Source organism: Rousettus aegyptiacus, unplaced genomic scaffold (assembly GCF_014176215.1).
Source record: "Rousettus aegyptiacus isolate mRouAeg1 unplaced genomic scaffold, mRouAeg1.p scaffold_m13_p_13, whole genome shotgun sequence".
NCBI lineage: Eukaryota > Metazoa > Chordata > Mammalia > Chiroptera > Pteropodidae > Rousettus > Rousettus aegyptiacus.
The window spans coordinates 40,430,303-40,451,055 of NW_023416288.1; the positions used below are offsets into that span (position 1 = coordinate 40,430,303).

Sequence of the window (20,753 nt, forward strand, 5' to 3'; positions counted from 1 at the left end):
ATTGTTTTTTTAAAAAATGAACAAGACGCCAATCAGGATTTTAAAATTCTCACTCCGATGATGCCGGGAACTCACGGATTCAGCAACCTGAAACAGCACAACCCCCTGAAGATCACCTGAATTTGCTGCTCTTTGGAAAGAGTTTGCCAAGTGTCTTGTATAAATTTAAAACACGATTCGATTTTATATAAATTATAGTTCCTGCACTTTAAACAGCAAGGGACAGTGTAATCTGAACACCCTCCAGGTGTGTTAAATTGTATTCTACCTGTAGGTCTTCCCATGGACAGGAGGACTTCTAGCTTGAATACCTCCCTAAGTCCTGTGTGGGAAAGGCCCCAGGGACACTGGTCTTTGCGAAACTAACAACAAAAGCTTTCTTTAGGGTGTTACTCCACACAAAATAGATACCAAATATATTACTAGGGAGTCTGATTCTTAGAGTAATACACTGAAAAAGGCTCCTTTTTAGGGCAAATTTCTCATTAAAAGGACATGAGAAAGGTAGTTCAAAGAAAGGCCGAGCCATTGGGCAGCACGGCCTAATTTCTCTAAAACTAATGATCTCTGACCTTATTAGGTAACTTTCACGACTAGATTTTTTAAGACATTTTTCAATCCCACTGAAATTTCTCAGCCATAAAAAATTAAGGGGAATTCAACTTCGTTTTCCTTTGAAACTTTTGAGATTTTCATAAGATGCCTCAAGAAATGTGAATATACTGGTGACATGAAATCATGGCTGAGGAACCACAAGTCAGAGGATTCTTTCTAAACAAAAACTAGAGCAATGTAACTGTCTGAAGACTAAATACAGAACTTTAGTCTGATGCCAATGTTGTCCCTTCTTATGCAAGATAGGAAGTTTATCAAGACCCCTGGGTTCATAGACAAAACATACTGCAGTTTAATGTAAGCTAAATTCCCATGACTGCTATTAGAGAATACCTACCATGGAGGCCATACTAATTAAATATAGCAACTAGCAACTAGAGGATCTAGTTCTTTAAAAAGCAGTTAACTAGTATCTACTGGAAAATCCTTCAGCTAGCTATCACCTCTGCCACTCATCCCTCTCCTTAAAGTTTTGGTTAGATTATTGACAAAAAGGAAGTCTATTTAGCAGTATAAAAGTTCCCTGCCCAAGAAGTTTAAGCCAAGCTTCTACTCATCCAATTCTTTTGTCTCAACGCCTAAGGTACCATATAAAGCTTTTCTGGGAAACCAAAAATAATTTCAACATAAAAAGATTTTGGACAGTGTCTTTAAAATGCATAGAGTATGTCTAAGTTGAAAAGTTCACCTAGCAAGAAAAATGTCCAAAACAATTTTAGGTAGATGAAAAAAATAAGTAGGGAGAAATGAACACCAGAGTCGGAAAGAGCTGCACAGGTAACTTCTCCTGCGGTTGGAATGAATGCCCAAATCCCATTACTTAAAAAAAAAAATTCCTGACCAAGCTATCTACTTCAAGAAGATTTAGCATACTTAAAATTTTAATAATTTAATCTACTTTGAATAAAATATACTATATTAAACACCTTAAATATTTCTGAAACTTTACCTTAAGAGTTCACAGTACATAACCATATCATAAATCTGTTTTTAAGTATTTCAGTAATTACACCCCTGAAAATTGGATCTATTACTGACCTACCCTACGGCAAATTATAACTCATGGGGAATAGGCTTCATGGGATAACACTGTATACTGTATCTCTAAAAACAAAGTTTAAATGCCTAACTCAAGCTGTTCAAAACACAATCTGATAACCCAAAAGCTCCAATTGTTCTGTTTTTCACTTAGTTTTTGGAGGCAAAAAAAGATCATCGGAAAACTTCAATGTTTACGCCTCCCAAAATGACTCACAGAATTGCTGCTGGATGCCAATGCTTCATGACCTTCTCTACTGCTGCTGGATTCTGGAGAACTGGGAGGAGTCCGAGAAGTACATACTAGATGAACCATATGATACTCATCTTGCTAAAATTAAAGAAGAGTACATTTAAAGGGCAGTACAGGAAAATGTACAGTTTAAAAAGTTAGTAGCTAAGCTGAAATACTTAATTTTATTAGTAATGAATTGTCATTTGACGGTAAATTTACCATTTTACAATTTGGGGCCCTTTTGAGTTTGATATTTTCTCCATGCGTGGTAAATGGCTTAAATACTCAGTAATCATTATATAAAAAAAATGATTACTTTGTATACTAAGGAGTCTTGAAGCAAACAGTGCTTCAAGTCCATGTGATTATTTCAATATAAAAACATCTAGCCACTTCATATCAGAACTGTAAGTCACATCGAAGCTTAGACCTACAAACTTCAAGTAGTGAAACTACTTCCATTACTTAAGACTTTGCAGCTATAATAAACACTTCACTATAATCTCATTTGCCTTAATTTTATCAAGATGATATATCGCCTATTTTTTAAGTCAAAAACTGATTTTATCTACCACACTTATATTTATATAAGGCATATATTTGAACTATATTCTTTAAATAGTCTAAGTGTTTTCATAGACCTACAACTATGAAGGAAAATAGTCTAATAACAGATAGAATTGGCACTTTAGTTTAGTGATTTCATGAATATATTTATACTTAGGCATGAAACAAGTAAATAAGAGGGTGAAAAGAAAGAGAATAAAGAAGGGCAGAGAAGAACACAGGTAGCTCGGCGATTTTTTTAAAAAAGAAAAAAACAAGTGATAAAGAAAAGGGGGTAGGAAGAAAAATAAAGATACCCAGTTGTGAGAAAGAGAAACGAAGCTACTAAAAACTAAGAATTTGCCAACCGCCTACCATAAATCTAAAATTGTGCTTAACTCTGAAGTGAATCCCAGAAAGAGTAAGAGTCGCCCCCCCCCCCCCCCCCCCCCCGCTGAGGGAGGTTCGTGACATCGTTAGAAGGTCAGACTAGCACTCTGAGAGCACAGTTAGGGAAATAAGACTTCTGCACAGAGCCGAGACACACAAGCCACTGCTTTAGGAGTTTGGGGAAAGGCGTTAATGGGGGGTTAGAATGGTAAGAAAAGGCATTCCCAGAGATGTGCCTAGCAGGCAGGTAGAAGGCACACCTGATGTACAACGTCCCCTGGGCTTCGGAATGCAGAACATTAAAAAGCAACCAAGCATAAAATGCTCACCCTTAGAAACCTAGTTCCAAAGGTCATATTCATCACAATTAATTCACAGTATTCATTCACCTTTGGGGACTGTTTCTGTAAAACATTTTATTACTAAACAGATAAAGCTAATGGCAGAATTTAATTGAAAAAAAGGAGGAGTATCCTGACCTTAACAAAAAACAGTTCAAGGTCTATTCAAAGTTTAAACATATTATTCAAAACGTTTTTATATAAGGAACACAACAGTCCTCTGATTGGAGCATTTTTATTCTAAGTCTTCTGGTGAGAACCCATTTCAGGTAACAAAAACCTTTTAAAAAGGACTTGTGTGTAGACTCTAGCTATCCTTCAGTTAAAACAATAAATCTCTATGCAGAAGAGCATACAGCAGAAAGGCTTTTAAGCATAAAAGTGGGGGGGGGATGCATAGGTGGAGCACAGAGGATTTTTAGGGTAGTGAAACGATTCTGTATGATACTATAATGGTGTACATGTGTCATTATGTATTGTCCAAACCCGCAGAATGTACAAGAGCGAACCCTAATGTAACTACGTGCTTTGGGTGACAACGATGTGTCATTGAAGGTTCACCAGCTGTAACAAATGCACCTCTCTGATATGGCGCGTTGTTAGTGGGGGACGCTGTGCACGTGTGCAGGCAGGAAACATGTGAAATCTCTGTACCTTCCATTCGATTTTGCTGTGGACCTAAAATGCACTAAAAAAGAAAGGGAAGAAGGGACTATCTGGTGCGAACACTACTATTTTTAAGAGAGAGAGGTTACTAAACCATTTTGGCAACCTGAAACTACGTGATTAAAATGAAAATGACACCAAGGAGTCATGCTGGCAAAGCTACAATGTCAACTATCTACACAGAAGGAGTAGACCAGTATACAGGAGAGGATATAGATCTAACCAGATCAGGGATATCTAGAACAACAATAAAAATTAAATCAAAGATCTAAGGCAAAAAATAAAAGCTATCTATTCACTTCTGCTACATTCACAAATAAAAAACAGTACCTCAGACGCAGAAAAGTTCTAAAAAGTATAAATCCCAAAAATGAACATGAGCTAAAAGCTGCCCTTTAAAAAACTAGCATTCAGGCTGATTGTCAAAAAACGATACTGAAATACATTTTAGCTTGAAGTGCCAGCTTTCGAAGTTCGCTAACTGATAAGCCAGTCAGGCTTCCTTCTACTTCTTGTCCTAAAATTAAACTCCTAACCCAAGCAACTCGTATTGAAATGTCATGCAGTTTGGTCAAAGGGGATAAAAGAGAGGAGACTGTTATCAATGAAAACCCTTTACCACTACCTGAACACCTGTACCGCTGACAAATCGATAGTGTTTTCTTATACAAGATGACAAATATCTGAACACAAATAGATAATCCTATTTCAGGTTTAGCTTTCAGACAGATATACAAAACTGCTACCTAAACTAATCAGAATCTCTCATTATATTCTTTGCTTTCTGGTTCACGTTACCTGTTGGGCCACCCAAAAGGGTTCATTTTAAGTATCTAAAACTGAACTGGGTGGAGATCAACAAAGTTTCACAACATAGCTCCTCTTACACTCTGTGTCTGGTAGCAAGTAGTGTAGAAATCTGCTTACTTTTCTGAGAATGTCTTTCAGCTGCAGATGATCGGGAAGCAGTCTGCCCGAATACACCAATCTCTGATCCTTCGTCAACTAAGAAATGGGACAAAGAAAAGAATTCAACTTTTTCTAACCATACAAAATGAAGGCTGGGAATAACATGCCTAAATATGAGTAAAGTAAACTCTCTTTAGGCACAAATAAACAGAAAACTGACATAATTTAAAATTTTTATTTTTCCAAATTCCACTTAACACGTAAGAGCTCTGTAAAGGGTAGTGTGTTTATTAATTTCTTTAAAAACAGAAAAAAGGTAAATTGGAAATCTGTCTTTTCAGCCACAATGCAATGCATGTGTGACTATTATTAAAAATCTTCAGGCTATCAATGAGAAGGTGGCTGACCTTCTATTAACATGGAATAAAATTTCAAGCTCACCAGAGTTATTTTGCATCATTTTGTCAGTTTTTTTAATTAATGTAAGATTTACTTAAATGTAAGATTTAGTTTCTCCTTTATTAATATCATGCAGGACAAGTTATTGGCTTTAATTCAAGAGCCACTTGGATTTAGTTACGGCTTTAGGTAACTACTCTAGTTTTTATTATTACTGACACTCTCATAAATACCTTTGCACATTTTTCAAAATCACAAGACTAAAGAAAAATTAAGTCAAGTATAGAGATTCTGTTGCCATCTCTATATGCAACCAAAAATAATAAATATGTTCTGGTTATCTCTGCTCTGTTTTGTACTTATGATGAATCTGCTGAATGTTCCTATTGCTAGCATTAAAATATTTAAAATTAAAGAATTTATGTATAGTCCCCAGAAGACCTCCTATTTCATAATTGAGAAACAGGCAAACATTCCTTGAAGTCTGTTAAAACAATTAAAATAGAAGCTATATCAACAACTGTTAATTATGCCAAATTCAAACAAAACTATAACAATTTTTAAATAGACTATATATATGTGGCATGGCTAATAAAAAATGGTCTTATATTAAAAACGATCATAATAGAAAATGTCATACTGTGGTTCAGGAGTCCTTAGGTACCAAAGTTCAATGGTTCTGGTTTAAATATCATTATGAGCTTGTGGAATTTTATGTCGTTCAATGCGCTGGCTGCCGTTTTTTTCTCAGACCTCAAACTGTACCATTTTTGGTCAGTAGGTGTCCCTTCAAGTTGGCTCCTGTGTCATTCTGACATGACCTTTGTAGTCTCAAATAGCAACCTTGCTTTCAGGTACAAAATGCCCCTGGTCTATTTGCCACATTTTCTACCCACATATATCAGCCATCGTTCCGGGGGTCTTGATTCCTTTTAATGGGAAACGGTATCTAAAAACCAAAATCTGGGATCTAAGAGTCCTTGAGAACTTCGCTATTACTTGTCATTATTTCTAAGATTCTTTATTAAGACAGGTAGAAAATGTGTTTTTGAAACAGAAATTTAAATGCTGAGTTCATATTGATATTTCCAATGTAAATTAGTAGTGCAGTAGTTCTTATTTTTATATTCTCTCATTCTAAAAGTCTTGCTTGCTAATGACATTAACATACGCCATTAGCAAACTTACTTATATGTTTTATCCCACTATATATCGTCTCAAAATAATATCAACAGTATTGGATGAAGGTTAAGATTGCCCGTGGCTTTCTTCTGTCCTTACATATATCCCACTGAAAATACATAATTAAAATACTGTTAGGAAATTACTTGAGATAATTCCTCTTGTAGTTATGTTACCATCCAGACATTAAATTACTAAAATTATTGTGTTACTATTTAGGTGTCACTTTCTTCTATCAAATTTTTTAAATTATATAGCAACAGAGTAAAAATTATAAAACAAGGTACATTCAAAGAGGTTTTAGTTTCTGTCCCTGTTCCCCCCATAATTCTGAATTACCCTTCCATCATTTAACAACATACAAATCTGAATGTAAACACACAAGGATTTCCCTTCTTCTCTCACATTAAAGATCATACGCTATACTTACTCTTTTGTACTTGTTCTCTCACTTAAAACCCCCTGGAGATTTCACCTTAGCATTATTAAGACGTCTTCCCCATTCTTTTGACAGGTGCATAATGCTCCATTATACAGAAGTACTACAGTTTATTAATGGATATTTGAGTATTTCCAGGCTTTTGTTATTACAGTGACCTTTCATACCATCTATTTATTTCTGTATTTCCTCAGAGTATCCTGCAACTTAGACATCCCTAGTGATCTTGATAAAAAACATAAGGTAAAAAACTTAGTTGGAATGGATATTAGCGAAAAGGAGACAGTGACTATATACAATTTATAAGGAGTTTTGCACTGAGGACAAGGAAAGAAATAGAGCAATAGCTAGAAGGAAGTGGGATTAAAAGGGGATCTTGATTGTTTTACTTCTATGTTTTTGTTTTACTAAGAATAGAGACTCAGTATGTTTGTATACCCAAAAGAATAATCCAGTAGAAGGGAAAAAAACTGATGGAGGAGAGAAGAACAGAATTTCAAGAGTGATGTCCTTGAGTAGCTAAGAAGAAATAGACTTGTGTGGGGGAGTTGGACTTACGGATGAATATATTGGTACAGACAGATGAAGAATGCTAAGAAACTTGGACGAGATCCCACGACCACCACCCTGTCCTTCAGTTTTCTTATCTGTAAATAGCATCTATTCCACAGAAATGAAAATGCACATAAACCTCTCAGAGTAAAGCACAATACCTAGTAAACATTTCATGAGCCTTTGATGCTAATTTCTAATACCTGCTACTCTGACATCATACAATTTCATAAGGATCCAACGTGAGATTACGTGAAAGTATAAAAAAGTCTTAAGACCAACAGCAGACTGTATATGTTCATTATGCATAAAAACATGATTAGGACATTGCTAAATAGATTTGGTTAAAGCTGCGATGCCTATCACTTTTAATGACTAAAAAGAAAGCCCTAATCAACATTAGAACTATTTTCGAGTCTCTGTTTAAAATGACAAAAGTAACAAAAGGAAAGCTTTTTAATTAATTTTACCTCCTACACAGAGAGCAAAACATTTTCATGTTGGTGAAAGAAAGAAAGAAAAGAAAGAAAAGAAAGAAAGAAAGAAAGAAAGAAAGAAAGAAAGAAAGAAAGAAAGAAAGAAAGAAAGAAAGAGAGAGAAAGGGAAAGAAAGAAGTCCATTTGCCTCCCATAGCTAACCATAAGCAAATCCTATGGACTCCTATTTCCAAAAGTCCCTCTGCGATCAGTCCATTTCTTTCCATCTCCACTGTCATCACCCTAATCTAAACCATCATCTCTTGCCTGAGCTTCTGCAACAGTTTCCTAACTGGTCTTCACTCTTCCATTCTACATCGGTAGCCGGAGTGATGTTTTAAAACTGTAAATCAATCCCGTCACTCTGATGGATTCCCACCACACTGGATTTAATTCTAATTCCCTACCACAGCCAGATGGTCCCAGCGGACCTGGTTCCTGTCCCGACATGACAGTATTCTTTCCTCCTCACTCACTAGCCAAAGTGGCATTCACTTGGACCTCTGCATAAGCCAAGCTCTTTCCCAGCTCCGACATCCTACCTGCGGTATTCTCTCCTAGCTCTTGTACGGCGAGCTCTCAATCATCTTTTAGGTCTTAGCTTTAAAATCTCCTCCTCAGAGAGGTCTTCCTCAATTTACAACTCGGAGCATTCCCTTTCACATATCCTGTTGGTCTCCTTCACAACCAAACTGCAACCTGTGATTATGTTCACGTGCTTGTTTCCGTAAGCAGAATATGAGTGCCAAGAACAAAGGGTTCACGTCCATCTGTCTAGTTCATCACTGTTCCCAGAGCCAAGCACAGTGCCTGACAGAGTAGAGGGTAAATGCCCATGTGTTAAATGAAGTGTTATAGGTCCAAAACTGTTTACGAAAACTTGGAAGACAGCTCATCTGAAGTTCATTGTATCAGTTATTTTGCATGTGATCATTAAGAATGAAAATGAAATATTTAGTCTATGAATTATATTACAATACTAATTTAAAACACTCGCTGGTGCTAAATTCATCTGGTTCATTTCTACATCTGGTACCGATAGTAGCAGATTACTATGAAGGAGCAATCACGTGTTAGTGTCATAGTATTAACTTTTCCCTAAATTAGTAGTCAACCTCAAATAAACTTTTATCTTTCAACAGAATGGGAAGATCAATTTTCAAAAAAGCAGAATACAATAGTGTAACAAAATAACATGGTACTCTCCGCCAAAAAAACACTTGAAACAAAAACAAGTTTGGACAAAGTTATGGAGAAATTGGAACCTTTATCTGTTACTTTATATGTTACCTTTACATTTAGGAATGGAAAATGGAAAAGTCTTTGTAGAAAAGTTTGGCTGTTCCTTGGAAAGTTAAACAGAGTTACCATATGACTCTGTATAAACCCAATTCCATTCCTAGGTATATACTAAAGAGAAGTGAAAACATATGTTCAAGAATGTTCGTAGGTGCATTTTGGAATTATCCATAATTCCAAAAAGTGGAAATAACCAAATGCCTTATCACTTGATTAATGGTCAAATGTGATAACTGTATGCCACAGAATATTATTCAGCCATAAAAAGTAATGAAGAATTGATACATGTTACCACATGGATGAATCTTGCAAACATCATATAAGTAAAAGGAGCCAGACACAAAAGGCCACTTATACTGTAATTCCGTTGGCATGAAATTTCCAAAATAGGCAAATCCATAAAGACAAAAAGTAGATTTGTGGTTACCACGGACTAGGGGAACAGAGAATGAGTGCTATTGGGTACGGGGTTTCACTCTGGGGCAATAAAAATGTTTCGGCATTAAACGGGTAATTATTGCACAACTTTGTGAACTATTGAAATCCACTGAGTTGTTAAAGTACAAATTTTATAGTATGTGAATTATATCTCAATAAAGAAGTTGTTGCTTTAAATTAAATATTCAAATGCCTTCAGGTAAGTAGAAGTTTTAAAAGGAAAAGGAATTCTTTAATTTTACTGTGGTTGAAAACAGAAAAAGAAATTTTCATGTGTGTAAATTAGGTAAGAAGAATTAAAAATGTTTCCATGTCACTAAAAAATTTGCCTCTTCAGTTTATATATCAATGAATTTAATTTAAATATCTGGAAATTAAATATTTAATAATCAACTAAATTTTCAACTAGTTATTTTGTATTATAAGTACTAGTTTTTTTGGATTATAAGTATTAGGGAAAGTATAGATTTTGAGATATCAAGTCAAGCTAGATTTAACTTGTAAAAGTGACACAATTTTAATTTATCCATATCTGCTAGCAACAGTATCTTTTAGCTTGCTTGAAAACCCATTTCTATATTAGTTAGAGTAAGTAATGCTAGTTGCTCCAACAAACCCCAAGATCTCAGTAGCTTAACACAATAAAAGTTCATTTTTCTCTCCAAAAAAAATTACATGAACACACAGTGTAAATATATATATATATATGTATATGTATATGTATATGTATATGTATATGTATATGTATATGCCTTACTGTTAAAGTGTACAGCTGAAACACTGGATTTCGTTAACCACTGTCACCATAAAAAATAATTTAATAATAATAAAAGCAAGATATTTTGTGGCAAAAAACATTACATGGCACCCTTTAAATACAAGAACTGAGAAGACTCAGGATTGGTAAATCTAAAATACAAATTAAATTGTCAATTAAAAGCTTCTACTGCTAAGACATTAGCTATGCAGATGAACATATAAATATACTTGACCATCTCTGAGAACTCTGCAACCATTCTTCCCTTTGCTCACCCCTGACATTCAACAGTCGGCAAATCCTAGTGGGTATGCTACTTCCACACCCCCGCTGCTCCATCCTAGACAAAGCCTGGTGATGGCCGGCAGAGCAGAGGCAGCTAACTCACCAACTTGGGGACATCCTGACAGTGCTGAGTAGCCCAGAGACAGAACCCTACCACTGCAAATGAACAGCCGGTTAACCAGCTGGCCTCCAAATTCTGCTACCCACTAAAGAGATATTCTTAAAAACCAAGGTGAGGAAAGCTCACCTGCTGGTATAATGTGCAAAAATAAATCTGAAACTGGGGGGAAATATTTTTCTTTTTAAAAGGTTTACATATATTATTATCTAAAGTGTCTGACTTTTCAACGTTTAATTAGATATCAAAAACATAAAATGCTATGCATCCCTATGGCATTTAAAATATTCACGAGTCTAACAGTTGAGTTTTACAAAGCCAACACTACTTCATATCTTTAGAAGTTACGGAGTAGGTAACAAAAGATTTTTTTTTATGTGAAGACCTAAATGGGCCTCTCATAATTATATATAGCTTGAAAAATCATGTTCTTAGTATATCCAACTTCAATTTAAACCAATAACTCAGTAAAAGCAATCTTCAACTCACATGTTAGTTCAAAGACCTATAACCCAAGTCCTTTGAAAGTAGCTACTTAACATCTCAGTACTTACAGAGTTGTCACAAGTGTCAAATAGCTTTAAAGAGCTGGTTCCCAAGAGGTACACAAAATATGGTTTCTGCAGGAAATGAATTCTGTGAATTTTACTGGAATATATCTCACCCTCCCACAAATTCACCCAACCTAAAGCCCCAGGAAATTCAGAAACACCGTAAACGGAAACGCAGAAAACCCAAATGCCTCTACCCCTTATCTCCTTGCAACAACAGTGAGCAAAAGCAGCATACAGAGCATAAGGAAGAATTTCCTCTAGGACTTCAAAGGAGCACTCCCTGCTTAGCTGTTTCCACTCACAGGTCATTCACAAATCAGATCTGGGTACGACAGAGAATGCCAAGATACAGGACTGCTACGGTTCACACAAACAGGCCGGGATGTGAAGATAGGGCAAGGCAAAGCACTCTGAGGCCTCGAGATAGATTATGTTTCCTGATGATTTATATCTTCCCTATAATTTATCAAAATAACAGAAACAACCACACACTAAGCTGATATGCATCAGAACAGTATTAAGGCTATGCTATCCATCTGTAGCCTTTAGATGAAACACCACCTAAATACATACACCTTTTTTTATAGTTCTTTTAATCTGCAAGTAAACAACTGAGATGGCCAAGTCCCTCAAAGCCTTTCTTACTCTTTTTAGATTTAACCATCATATATAATGTTGATTGTAATGGTTAAGAGCTGAGGCTTGCAAGTCTGACAAATCTGAATTCTACTATATAGAGTTCTATGAACTTGTTAATAAAACTTAACCTCATAAGGGGTCTATGAGAAATAAATGTGATAACCCATATAAAGTGCTTAGTAGAATGTCTGGTACACATAGCAACCACTCCGTAAATGGCAGTGTAAAATATAAGTTAATATAAATAGTTAAATAATAGTTAAATATTATTTAGTTGTGTAAATATAATAGTTAAATAAAAGCAGTTGAGACTATCAGATCAGTACTTATTATGTAAAGGAGAGAAACTTAAAGTAAAAGATCTGGTAAAAGCCTATTTTTAAAAAGCATTGATGCATGATTAAATAAAATAATACCTTCAAAGTACTGTTATTTTCCCAAAAAAAGGCATTAGAAAAAGGCTACAAAGAGTTAAATAAATTTTTGTCGGCATTCATTTAAAACTTTCATGAACCTTCACACTTAATTTAATAATATCTTCTATTCGAAACGAGTTTTAAAAATTTGAACTATGCTGCTGTGACACGAAACCCTCTTAAATATAAGTACTAAGATGTTGTAAGACAGTAGTCTTATAAAACATTTTTTTAGTGTGTATGAATCAACAGTTCTGAGGTGGTTAAGCAAGCAAGTTTTTAATAAAATGATCTGCTGAATAAGGTAAAAGGTAATTACCAAAATGAGAGACATAAGCCTCAAATCACATTACACAAGCTATTTCCACTGATAATGAAAGTAAAACATTCATCTGTGCTTTCGGCAATTAGGTTACAGAATGTTATATTTTCAGAATAGAACTTATACGACTGATTCTAGTCCTGTTTCTTTAATTCTAACAGAATCCCAAAGGAAAGGAACAATTTGAAAAAGCAGCATGAACCCCCCTGACTGAGCACGAGAACTGGAAGAAATGAGGAACGAAACTGACTGCTTTGGTTCCCGGTATCAAACACCGGAGGAAATCTACCCAGAACTGAGGGCTACGGTCAGCAGGCATTTGATCTCAACACTGACAAGTAGGGAGCCAAGACATATAAGCTCCAGAAGGTTTGCATTCAAAATTGGATTCGGGGTGAGCTACGTCCATCTTAGTTAATGTCTGTGTATGAAAACAGTAAGAAAAAACTGGATTTAGAAATTCTTATTTTTTAAGATTTCTCTAGTCCATTCTACTAGATAACATTAAATTCAACCTTTATATATATATATATATATATATATATTTACATCTCTAGTAAATAAGTCTAAACTAAATTAAAGTCTGAGACTACTCAAGTAAAAGTGGTCTTCATGAGAAGCTTCACTCCCTAGCAGCAATTACTGAAAGTTCAGAATTATTTCAAACTACAGGCCAGTTTCGGGATCTGAAAATCTAAAGTCATGAAGTGATGGCAAATGTCATATTAGCATATGATTCACAATTCTTTATATACATTATCAGCACGAAGTCGTGCACTTCCCAGTTTCTAAACCAAGTCCTCAACCAACAATACCATTCATGGTTAAAACCCCAAAGGAGCTCAGTTCTGAGGTTTGTAATGATGACTGTAAACTTCTACAAAAAAATGGCAACTGCCTTACTTCCTAACTGGAAATCAACTTCCCCTTCGTAGCCCATTATGAATCTATAATCTTTTTACATAATACTATATTATTAAATTGCTACATTATAAAGCATTGAGAATCAGCAATGCAATGTTAGCTCTGAGAGAATATTTTTAAAAAAGAAAAAAGAAGCTCTTATCTTGTCTGCTTAAAACTGTTATCAACTCTAAGAAAAATATCCCAGGCAAACCTTTTCTTAAAGCAGCTACACATTCCTTACACCTGGACTCGAGTTGCCCACCCCTTCCCTGGGCTCCTACAGCACTCGGTACACCCCTCTTGTACGACACTAGTCCCATAACATTAGTTATTTACTTACATGTCTGTGTGCCCCCCACTAGGCCTGAGCTTAAGAGCAAAGGACTCTTACCACCACCTTCAAGCTTAGCATACAGATATTCAAGTGCCAGGACAATAAAATCCTAATTAAATAAGTAAATGAAGCCCAAGAAAGTGTGCTTGGCAGGGGACATATCTGTTGTGAGTTTACAGAAGGAGGGGGGTTAAATTTAAAATATTCATCTAGAGAGTCTATGATTAAGTCACTATCTGACCATAAAGCCAGATCTTAAGATTTTACACACTGCTGTAGAATCCCATTAACAGTACGCAAACAAGAGACCTGTCCTTATAGAGATACTAAAAGGACAACTTCAAATTCCACTCTTCTCCCTCCAGTAGACTCCATTTATCTTCCTAGAAGCCACTGCCCACGGGAACCAAGGCCCTCCAACCAGCCCTGAACCATGGGACCCAATTAAGAGCAGTGCTGATCAGAGCCATCAAGTTCCCTACTTCTTACCTGGGTACGAGCACTTCTGCGAGGCACTGGGAAGATGTGCTCAGAATCCGGCCTGAGATGTGACCTCTGTTCAACAACAAAACAGCACCTGAAATGCTGTGGGTGGCCCTAAGGACTTAAATTCCCTTATAATGTATTATGTTAGTAGTGTAATATAGCTTATATCACACAACGTTCTCTGTTCTACGTAACCTTACAAAGAAAACTTTTAGGACTCTAATTCCTATACCGAGGACTACTATGGCCTTGAGGTATCATTAATGTCTGTTCAACAACTACGATACTTGAAATCAATTCTCTCATGATAAATGAGTTAGAATGTAAGAAAACTTCACAAAGTTTTCAGTGAAGTTCTGTGAAAATAAATACGTGCCCCACCCCCAAGTCATCCACTGTGATTAACAGAGAAATAAACTTCGGATCTTACAGCTCACTTGGAGAAGACTTGCTGGAGGAGAAAAGGCAAGTTTCCCTCAAGGTTAGGTAATTAACAGGCTGCATATTATTTGCACGGCCTCCGAAAGCATCTCGTGTACACGAGAAGCAGGCGGATTGTGGGGGGAGTGGGGCGTAAAGAAGTTTGCAACCGATCTGGCTTGGGCAGCCGACTGCTCCACATGGGCAATGACGGGCCTCCACTGGAGATCAGCTTCACACTGCTCTCTCAGATACTTTTTTAAAAAGAGAAAGTTTTAGAAAAGTGATAACTTTTGGTCTATCACAGTGTAAACCAAGTCCCTCCTGGCTCAATCATATTATAAAGATCCTCGCATAAGTACGTACTTGAGCATATATACTTAGATACGTACGTACTCAGGAATGGTGTTTGGGCTGTTATGAACAGTACTATGGAAGGCTATGACTTTAAATTCTAACTATTCTGAAAAGCTATTTTGCCACTTGGAAAATGTGCAAAATGAATCATATGCAATAGGAAATCTTTTGTAAAGCAGAAATTTTTAAAACAAATGGTTCTCCTCTGTGTAAATTTTAACTTTCAAACAAAAGGTTTGAATAAATGACAGTTCCAGCTAGTTTGTTTCAAGTACTTAAATACTTCAGCATTATTTCTCCTACTAAAAATACTTCTCACAAAGTCCTGACAATTGTTTTTCAAAACCTCCTGTTTTTGCGATACCTGCCATATTCCTGTAGTTATTCTAGTAAGTCTAAACTTAATACTGTTAACACTGAAACAGTCCTAATTCATCAATATCTTAATACAAATCAAATGCCTTCTTACTATATGCATAAAACAAGTGTTAAGTAAAGCTTAGAAAGCACAGCTGCCTTCCAAAAGATCCTTGCTTTCCCACCCCAAAAATCCACCCTCTTCGTTAAACACTGAGCACTGCTTACTCAGGAATGAAAATTTTGTACAATGGAAAATGTGAAAGCTTCACTTTCATATACTCTACATGACATTACTTTCCTAAATTGTTTTGATACTTCTTATCGGTGATGTCCTTTTAAATCTAACTCTGGGGACAGATGGAGCTTTACTGTTTGTATTTATCATTTTTGCAATATTCGGATGTGATTTAGAATGGAAAACACTGCCACTGATTTATGAACGCCACATGACAGGAATAAAAAGATGCGCCAAATGGTGGGCCGTGCTAGGACTGTTCTCTTCCAAACCAGAGAAACTTCTGCGCGGCCTCCGCAGGAGAAAAGTGGAGGGAGAAGCAGAAAGAAGTAAACCTAAAATTTACAATTCTTTGCTTCGTAAAAAAATATATAATAATCTTGAAAGTGTAATTTTTATAGAGGTCACAGACTCAGTTCCAAGAAGGAAAAAAAAAAAACTTCAACAGTGAGCATGTTCTAGGCCGAGTGGTGAAAATCAAAAGGAACTTTAGCCTAATGAGCTTTAATATGAATTGCAGTGCTTCCTTACCTATTTTTTTTTTTTGTCATGCCATATTAAGTTGATGACTTTAAGTCCAAGGAAAATCGTTTTTTACGCCTGCCAATTCTGATGTCCCTTGATATTTCTGTGTACTCTTACTAATTAACTGAACCTCATCTGAATTCAGACGCTCAAGAGACACGCACAACCTCGGAACTCAAAATACTTCGCAGTCGACCGAAAGAGACCCATTTGATTCCAGAGGGGAGGGGGCGAGTACGGGGCACGAAAAGCTGCAGGCCAGGGCGGCTGCGCCCAGCTTTTTAGGCACTTACTGGTTTGCTAGGGTACACGTTAGACAGATGCATTTTTAGTTTCCCCACGGTCCAGTTCAAGAAGCAGCTAATAGTCTGGTCACTGTATTTCTGATTCGGTGCTTTAATGATGAGGGTCACAGGAATCTCCATCCCACTTTGGTCCATGGTGCCCCCAAAGTCGAAGAGGGTCGAGAAGCAGCAGTTAAGCCCAACTGAGCCGAGGTGGTTACTCCCGGCCCGAGTGGGATGCGGACGGATGCGAGTGAGTTCTTAATATTCCGTATCCAAGTCAGTCACAAGCGCATCGGGCGATACAAAGGCCATTGCCGGTACCAAGGATGATGGACAGCGGCGGCGGTGGCGGCGGCGCGGTCTGGGGGCCCGGCCGTGGGTGCAGCGTTCCCCGCCAGGTCCGCTCCGCCGGGCTCCACCGGAGTCCGGACTGCGGACGGAGGCCGGGGAGAGAGAGAGAGAGAGATCGATGAGAAGGTCGGAAGAGAGGGGTGAGGGCGCGACGGCCCGAGCCACCGCCCCGCCCCGCCGCGACCCCCAAGCTGAAACGCAACAAGGCCCCTACGCGACGGCCCCGCCACGCGGGCTGGCGAGGCGGCCGCCCGGGCAGGGGTACCTGAGAGAAGGCCGCGGGGCGCCCGCCGCCGCCCCCCGCCGCACGGTCCGGCCGGGCGTCCTCCGCGGCGGCCGCTCCCTTCCTGCTGCGGCGGCGGCCACGGCCCGCCCCGGGTCTCGCGAGGAGGCGCGCGGCGGCGGGCACGGCCGGCCGGAGGGCGCGGTCCGCGCTCGGCCCGACCCCGCGAGCAGGGCAGGGCCGCGCGGCGCGGGGCCAGGCGCGGCCCGGGCGGCGGCAGGTGGCAGGAGGGCGGGGACTGGGGCCGGGCCGCGGCCGCGAGCGCGCGGGTTTTGTTGTCGTTTTGAGGGCTGGAGCCCCTCGGAGCGGAAGACACGGGGCGGAAGTGCGTCACGCGCGGCTCTGCCCGGCGCGCGGCCTTCCCGCCGCCGCCGCCGCCGGCGCGGGGTTCCCCGGGGCGCCCGGGGAGGAGTTCCTGCCCCCCGCCCCGCCCCGAGGCGCCGGGCGCGTGGGAACCCGCCCGGCCGGCCCTGCGCTCGGCCCCGAGCCCCAGCCGCGCTCCGGCCACCCCACCGGCGTAGTGGGCGCCAGCGAATGCTGCTTTCACCGCGCCCCGAAGGCCTGGGAAGTGTTCCTTTGTCCCAAGAGTTGTCTCTGCAAGAGTCAGCATCCTTCCTGATGCCGAATGGAACTTCTCAACATTTCTTCTGTCCAGGCTTTGACGGAGGAGAGACCGTGCGGTGCACTGCATAATAAAGAGCAAAGGCTTTAAGATTAACCTCAAGCCTACCTCGACGTGTGCCCCCGGCTAAACTTTCTGAGCCTCAGTTTACTTCTCCGAATGGAGTGGGTGATGCCTACCTAACTGCATGCTGAGGAGTAAAATGAGCTGTGTATGGAAAGCAGTGGGTACAGTTCTGGCGTGTGGCAATCTTTCAAATAAATGTTAATTTCCATTTCTTTCCTCTTGCCTTCACGAAAGTTGACAGGTGTTTCCTGAGCACCTACTGTGTGTTGAGTACAGTGGAAAATGAATAGGGATGACTGTTATTTTTTCGTTTTACGGCTTAGATATAGGAACACAATGGTTAAGACCACTGCCCAAGGCTGACTTACTCTCCATTTTCTGCACGAGTTTAGGAGTCAGTACAGTAGGTTAAAATGTGTTAGATGTGCATTTTCAGAGCTCCAGGCTTCCTCGTAAAGGAGAAGGCAAGCGGATGACAGAGGGAACTTTGGGAAGATGGTCTCTTTCCCTCAGCTTCAGAGGTGTTAGTGAAGGTTAGCTACCACTGGGGGAGTGACAAGGGGAAACTCTTCCCCTCGACAACTCATACAGCAGGATCCCTTACAGCCTCTCCTCCTCTACCTCTTTCTTTGTGGTAGGACACCCCCCATATCTTAGCCATACCCTCGCTCTTCTGAAATAAGAGTGAAGTCTGCTTTATTTCTTGTGATGGAGGAAGGACAGCTGGCTCAGGCTTTCTGTAGCAGAAGTCTCCTGGACTTTTTCTGCCTAGTATTTAGTCATCATAATAGAACCTTAATTCTAGCTAAAAATAATATTTTTTTTAGACTTCCTTACATCTAGGGGCAGCCATTTGATACAGTTCTAGCCAATAAGAGGAAAGTTGGAGTTGCCACTGGGGCTTCCAGGAAAGCTTACAGATGGTCATTCTCTGCAGATCAGGACTCATCCTTGCCCTAAGGGCGTCTCTCTCTCTCTCTCTCTTTGGAGGAATATGTTGCTGAAGGTGCAGCAGCCATAGCTCAATCATGAAGCAACAACAGAACAAAGACCTGCATTCCAAGGAGAGAGGAGCAGAACAATTAAAAGAGGCCAAATCCTTTATGGCATCATCGCGCCACCATGTAAGTCATACACTGTCATCTGGAAGACTTCTTTTTTGTCAATTCCTGTTTAAGCCACCAACCAAACCTGCAGTTCTTGTCACTTATGCTTGTGACCTAAACTTCCAGGAATCCTTTAGAGAAATGCAATTATCTCACCTGGCACTGTAAAATGTACATTATTAATGACATAAACATTTATAATATTAAGACAGAATGTGCATTTCACTGTGATAAGCACTATTTAAAGCAAAGTCCATCAAAGGTTCACTAGCATGGATGAAAACATTTAAAAAATGTAATGAACATTCAAAAAAATTGAAACAGAGTTATAAAGATGATATGGTATCTGATAAAAATGGCTCTTTTTTATTTTATAGCCACCAGAGTTAAGTACCTAAAAATACTTTCGATGCTGTTGAACTTGGCCACAATAAAAATAGTATGTAAATATCCCATTTTTGTTAAATTATAATTGTATAATGTGTATAGAACAATGTATGAAACCAGAACACTGGTAGTATTTAACTTGGAATTGGAGGTGGGAAAAGTAGATAGCACTTAGTAGGTACAAGAGAGCAGTTGTTCAGAGGCCGCTATGAGCCTTCAGCTACCTACCTAAGTCGTTGTAGGTGTCGCATATAAGAAATGGAACTATGATAGATCAATTTCGCATCTCAGTTACTATTTGTTATTAAAGACAGCCTCTAATGAAATGTTTAAGAGTACAATGCTAATAGGTAAGAAAACGACTTGTGATTGTTAACACTAAATCTACTTTGAAAATATTAACTATTCAGTACATGTAATCTCAGTGGCTAGTCCAGTAATTCAGGGTGATCTGCCTATGGAGTAGCTTTCTTCATTAACAAAATAAAACATGTAAAGAAAATTATCGATAAGTAATAAAAAAATTTTACTGTATTTGTGGGATATTTATTCCCATTATTTTAATCTCGGGTGGAAAGGACAGCTAGAAAAGTATATGTTGACTCATTCTCTGACATTCCAGTTTCTTTTAAAATTATAAAGAAAATGCTTGTTACTGAGTTTTCCTTACTGAAATTTGGACTACCTCTCAGAAAGATAAAATACTTTATCGATGTTTAATGTTTGCAGCATTTGGGGGTTTTTTTTGTTTTTGTTTTCATTTTTTTGTTGTTTGTTTTTTTGTTGTTTTTTGTTTTTTGGGTTGCTTTTTTTTTTTTTTTTTTTGATAACTTGGGAGGAAAGATTTAGTCAAGTGATGATTTTGCAGTTGCAAATTTCAAAGATGATGGCCATCTGGCTTCTGATTCCTTCTATTTCTGCTTACACCAAACTCGTCTTTTCCTTTTTTAAAAAGATACTGTGCCACAAATCAGCTAATCAAATATTAATCAAGTTTATTGTTTAAAAACAAATGAAATCCTTCACTTGAAGCCTAGGAAAATTAGCTCGTTTCTAAATTGCACTCTCAAAATCTTAATTGGTCCCAGATGTTTGATTATAAACCATATTGTAGAAAATGGAAGGAAGAAAGCCACACATGCATTAAATGGCAAAAGGGCGATTTGAGCGACGTGTCATCAAATGAATTCTCAGAACAACCCTGAGAGGTGGTGAGGACAATGAAGCTTGCAAATGCTGAGTGTCTTGCCCAAAGTCACACAGCTAGTGACTTCCAAACAGAGTTCTGAGTCATCTATAATACATGCTCTTCCCTCAACACTGAATTTTCATATTTAAAGATATTCTTGGATAACAAGACACATTCGGGGAGAAGAGGCTCTCAGAAATAACACCTAAGAGTCATCTAGGTA

At 38.5% G+C, this 20,753-nt stretch overlaps 1 protein-coding gene across 4 annotated transcripts in view; it reads right to left on the bottom strand.

Annotated features, from left to right (window-relative positions):
• The window catches only part of HERPUD2 (HERPUD family member 2), a 29,252-nt gene extending 11,908 nt beyond the window's left edge, over nucleotides 1-17,344 (bottom strand). The window contains exons 1-4 of one of the 4 annotated variants that reach the window (XM_036230472.1): nucleotides 17,143-17,291; nucleotides 16,533-16,956; nucleotides 4,759-4,836; nucleotides 1,871-1,984 (exon numbers count right to left, since the gene is read on the bottom strand). In XM_036230472.1, coding sequence (XP_036086365.1) covers nucleotides 1,871-1,984; nucleotides 4,759-4,836; nucleotides 16,533-16,679 — 339 coding nt within the window. In that variant the 5' untranslated portion in view covers nucleotides 16,680-16,956; nucleotides 17,143-17,291. Of the gene's footprint in view, nucleotides 1-1,870; nucleotides 1,985-4,758; nucleotides 4,837-16,532 lie in introns of all 4 variants that reach the window. The other 3 variants (XM_016159962.2, XM_016159956.2, XM_016159970.2) reach the window with 3 other exon arrangements.
• Between the last annotated feature and the right edge of the window lie 3,409 nt (nucleotides 17,345-20,753).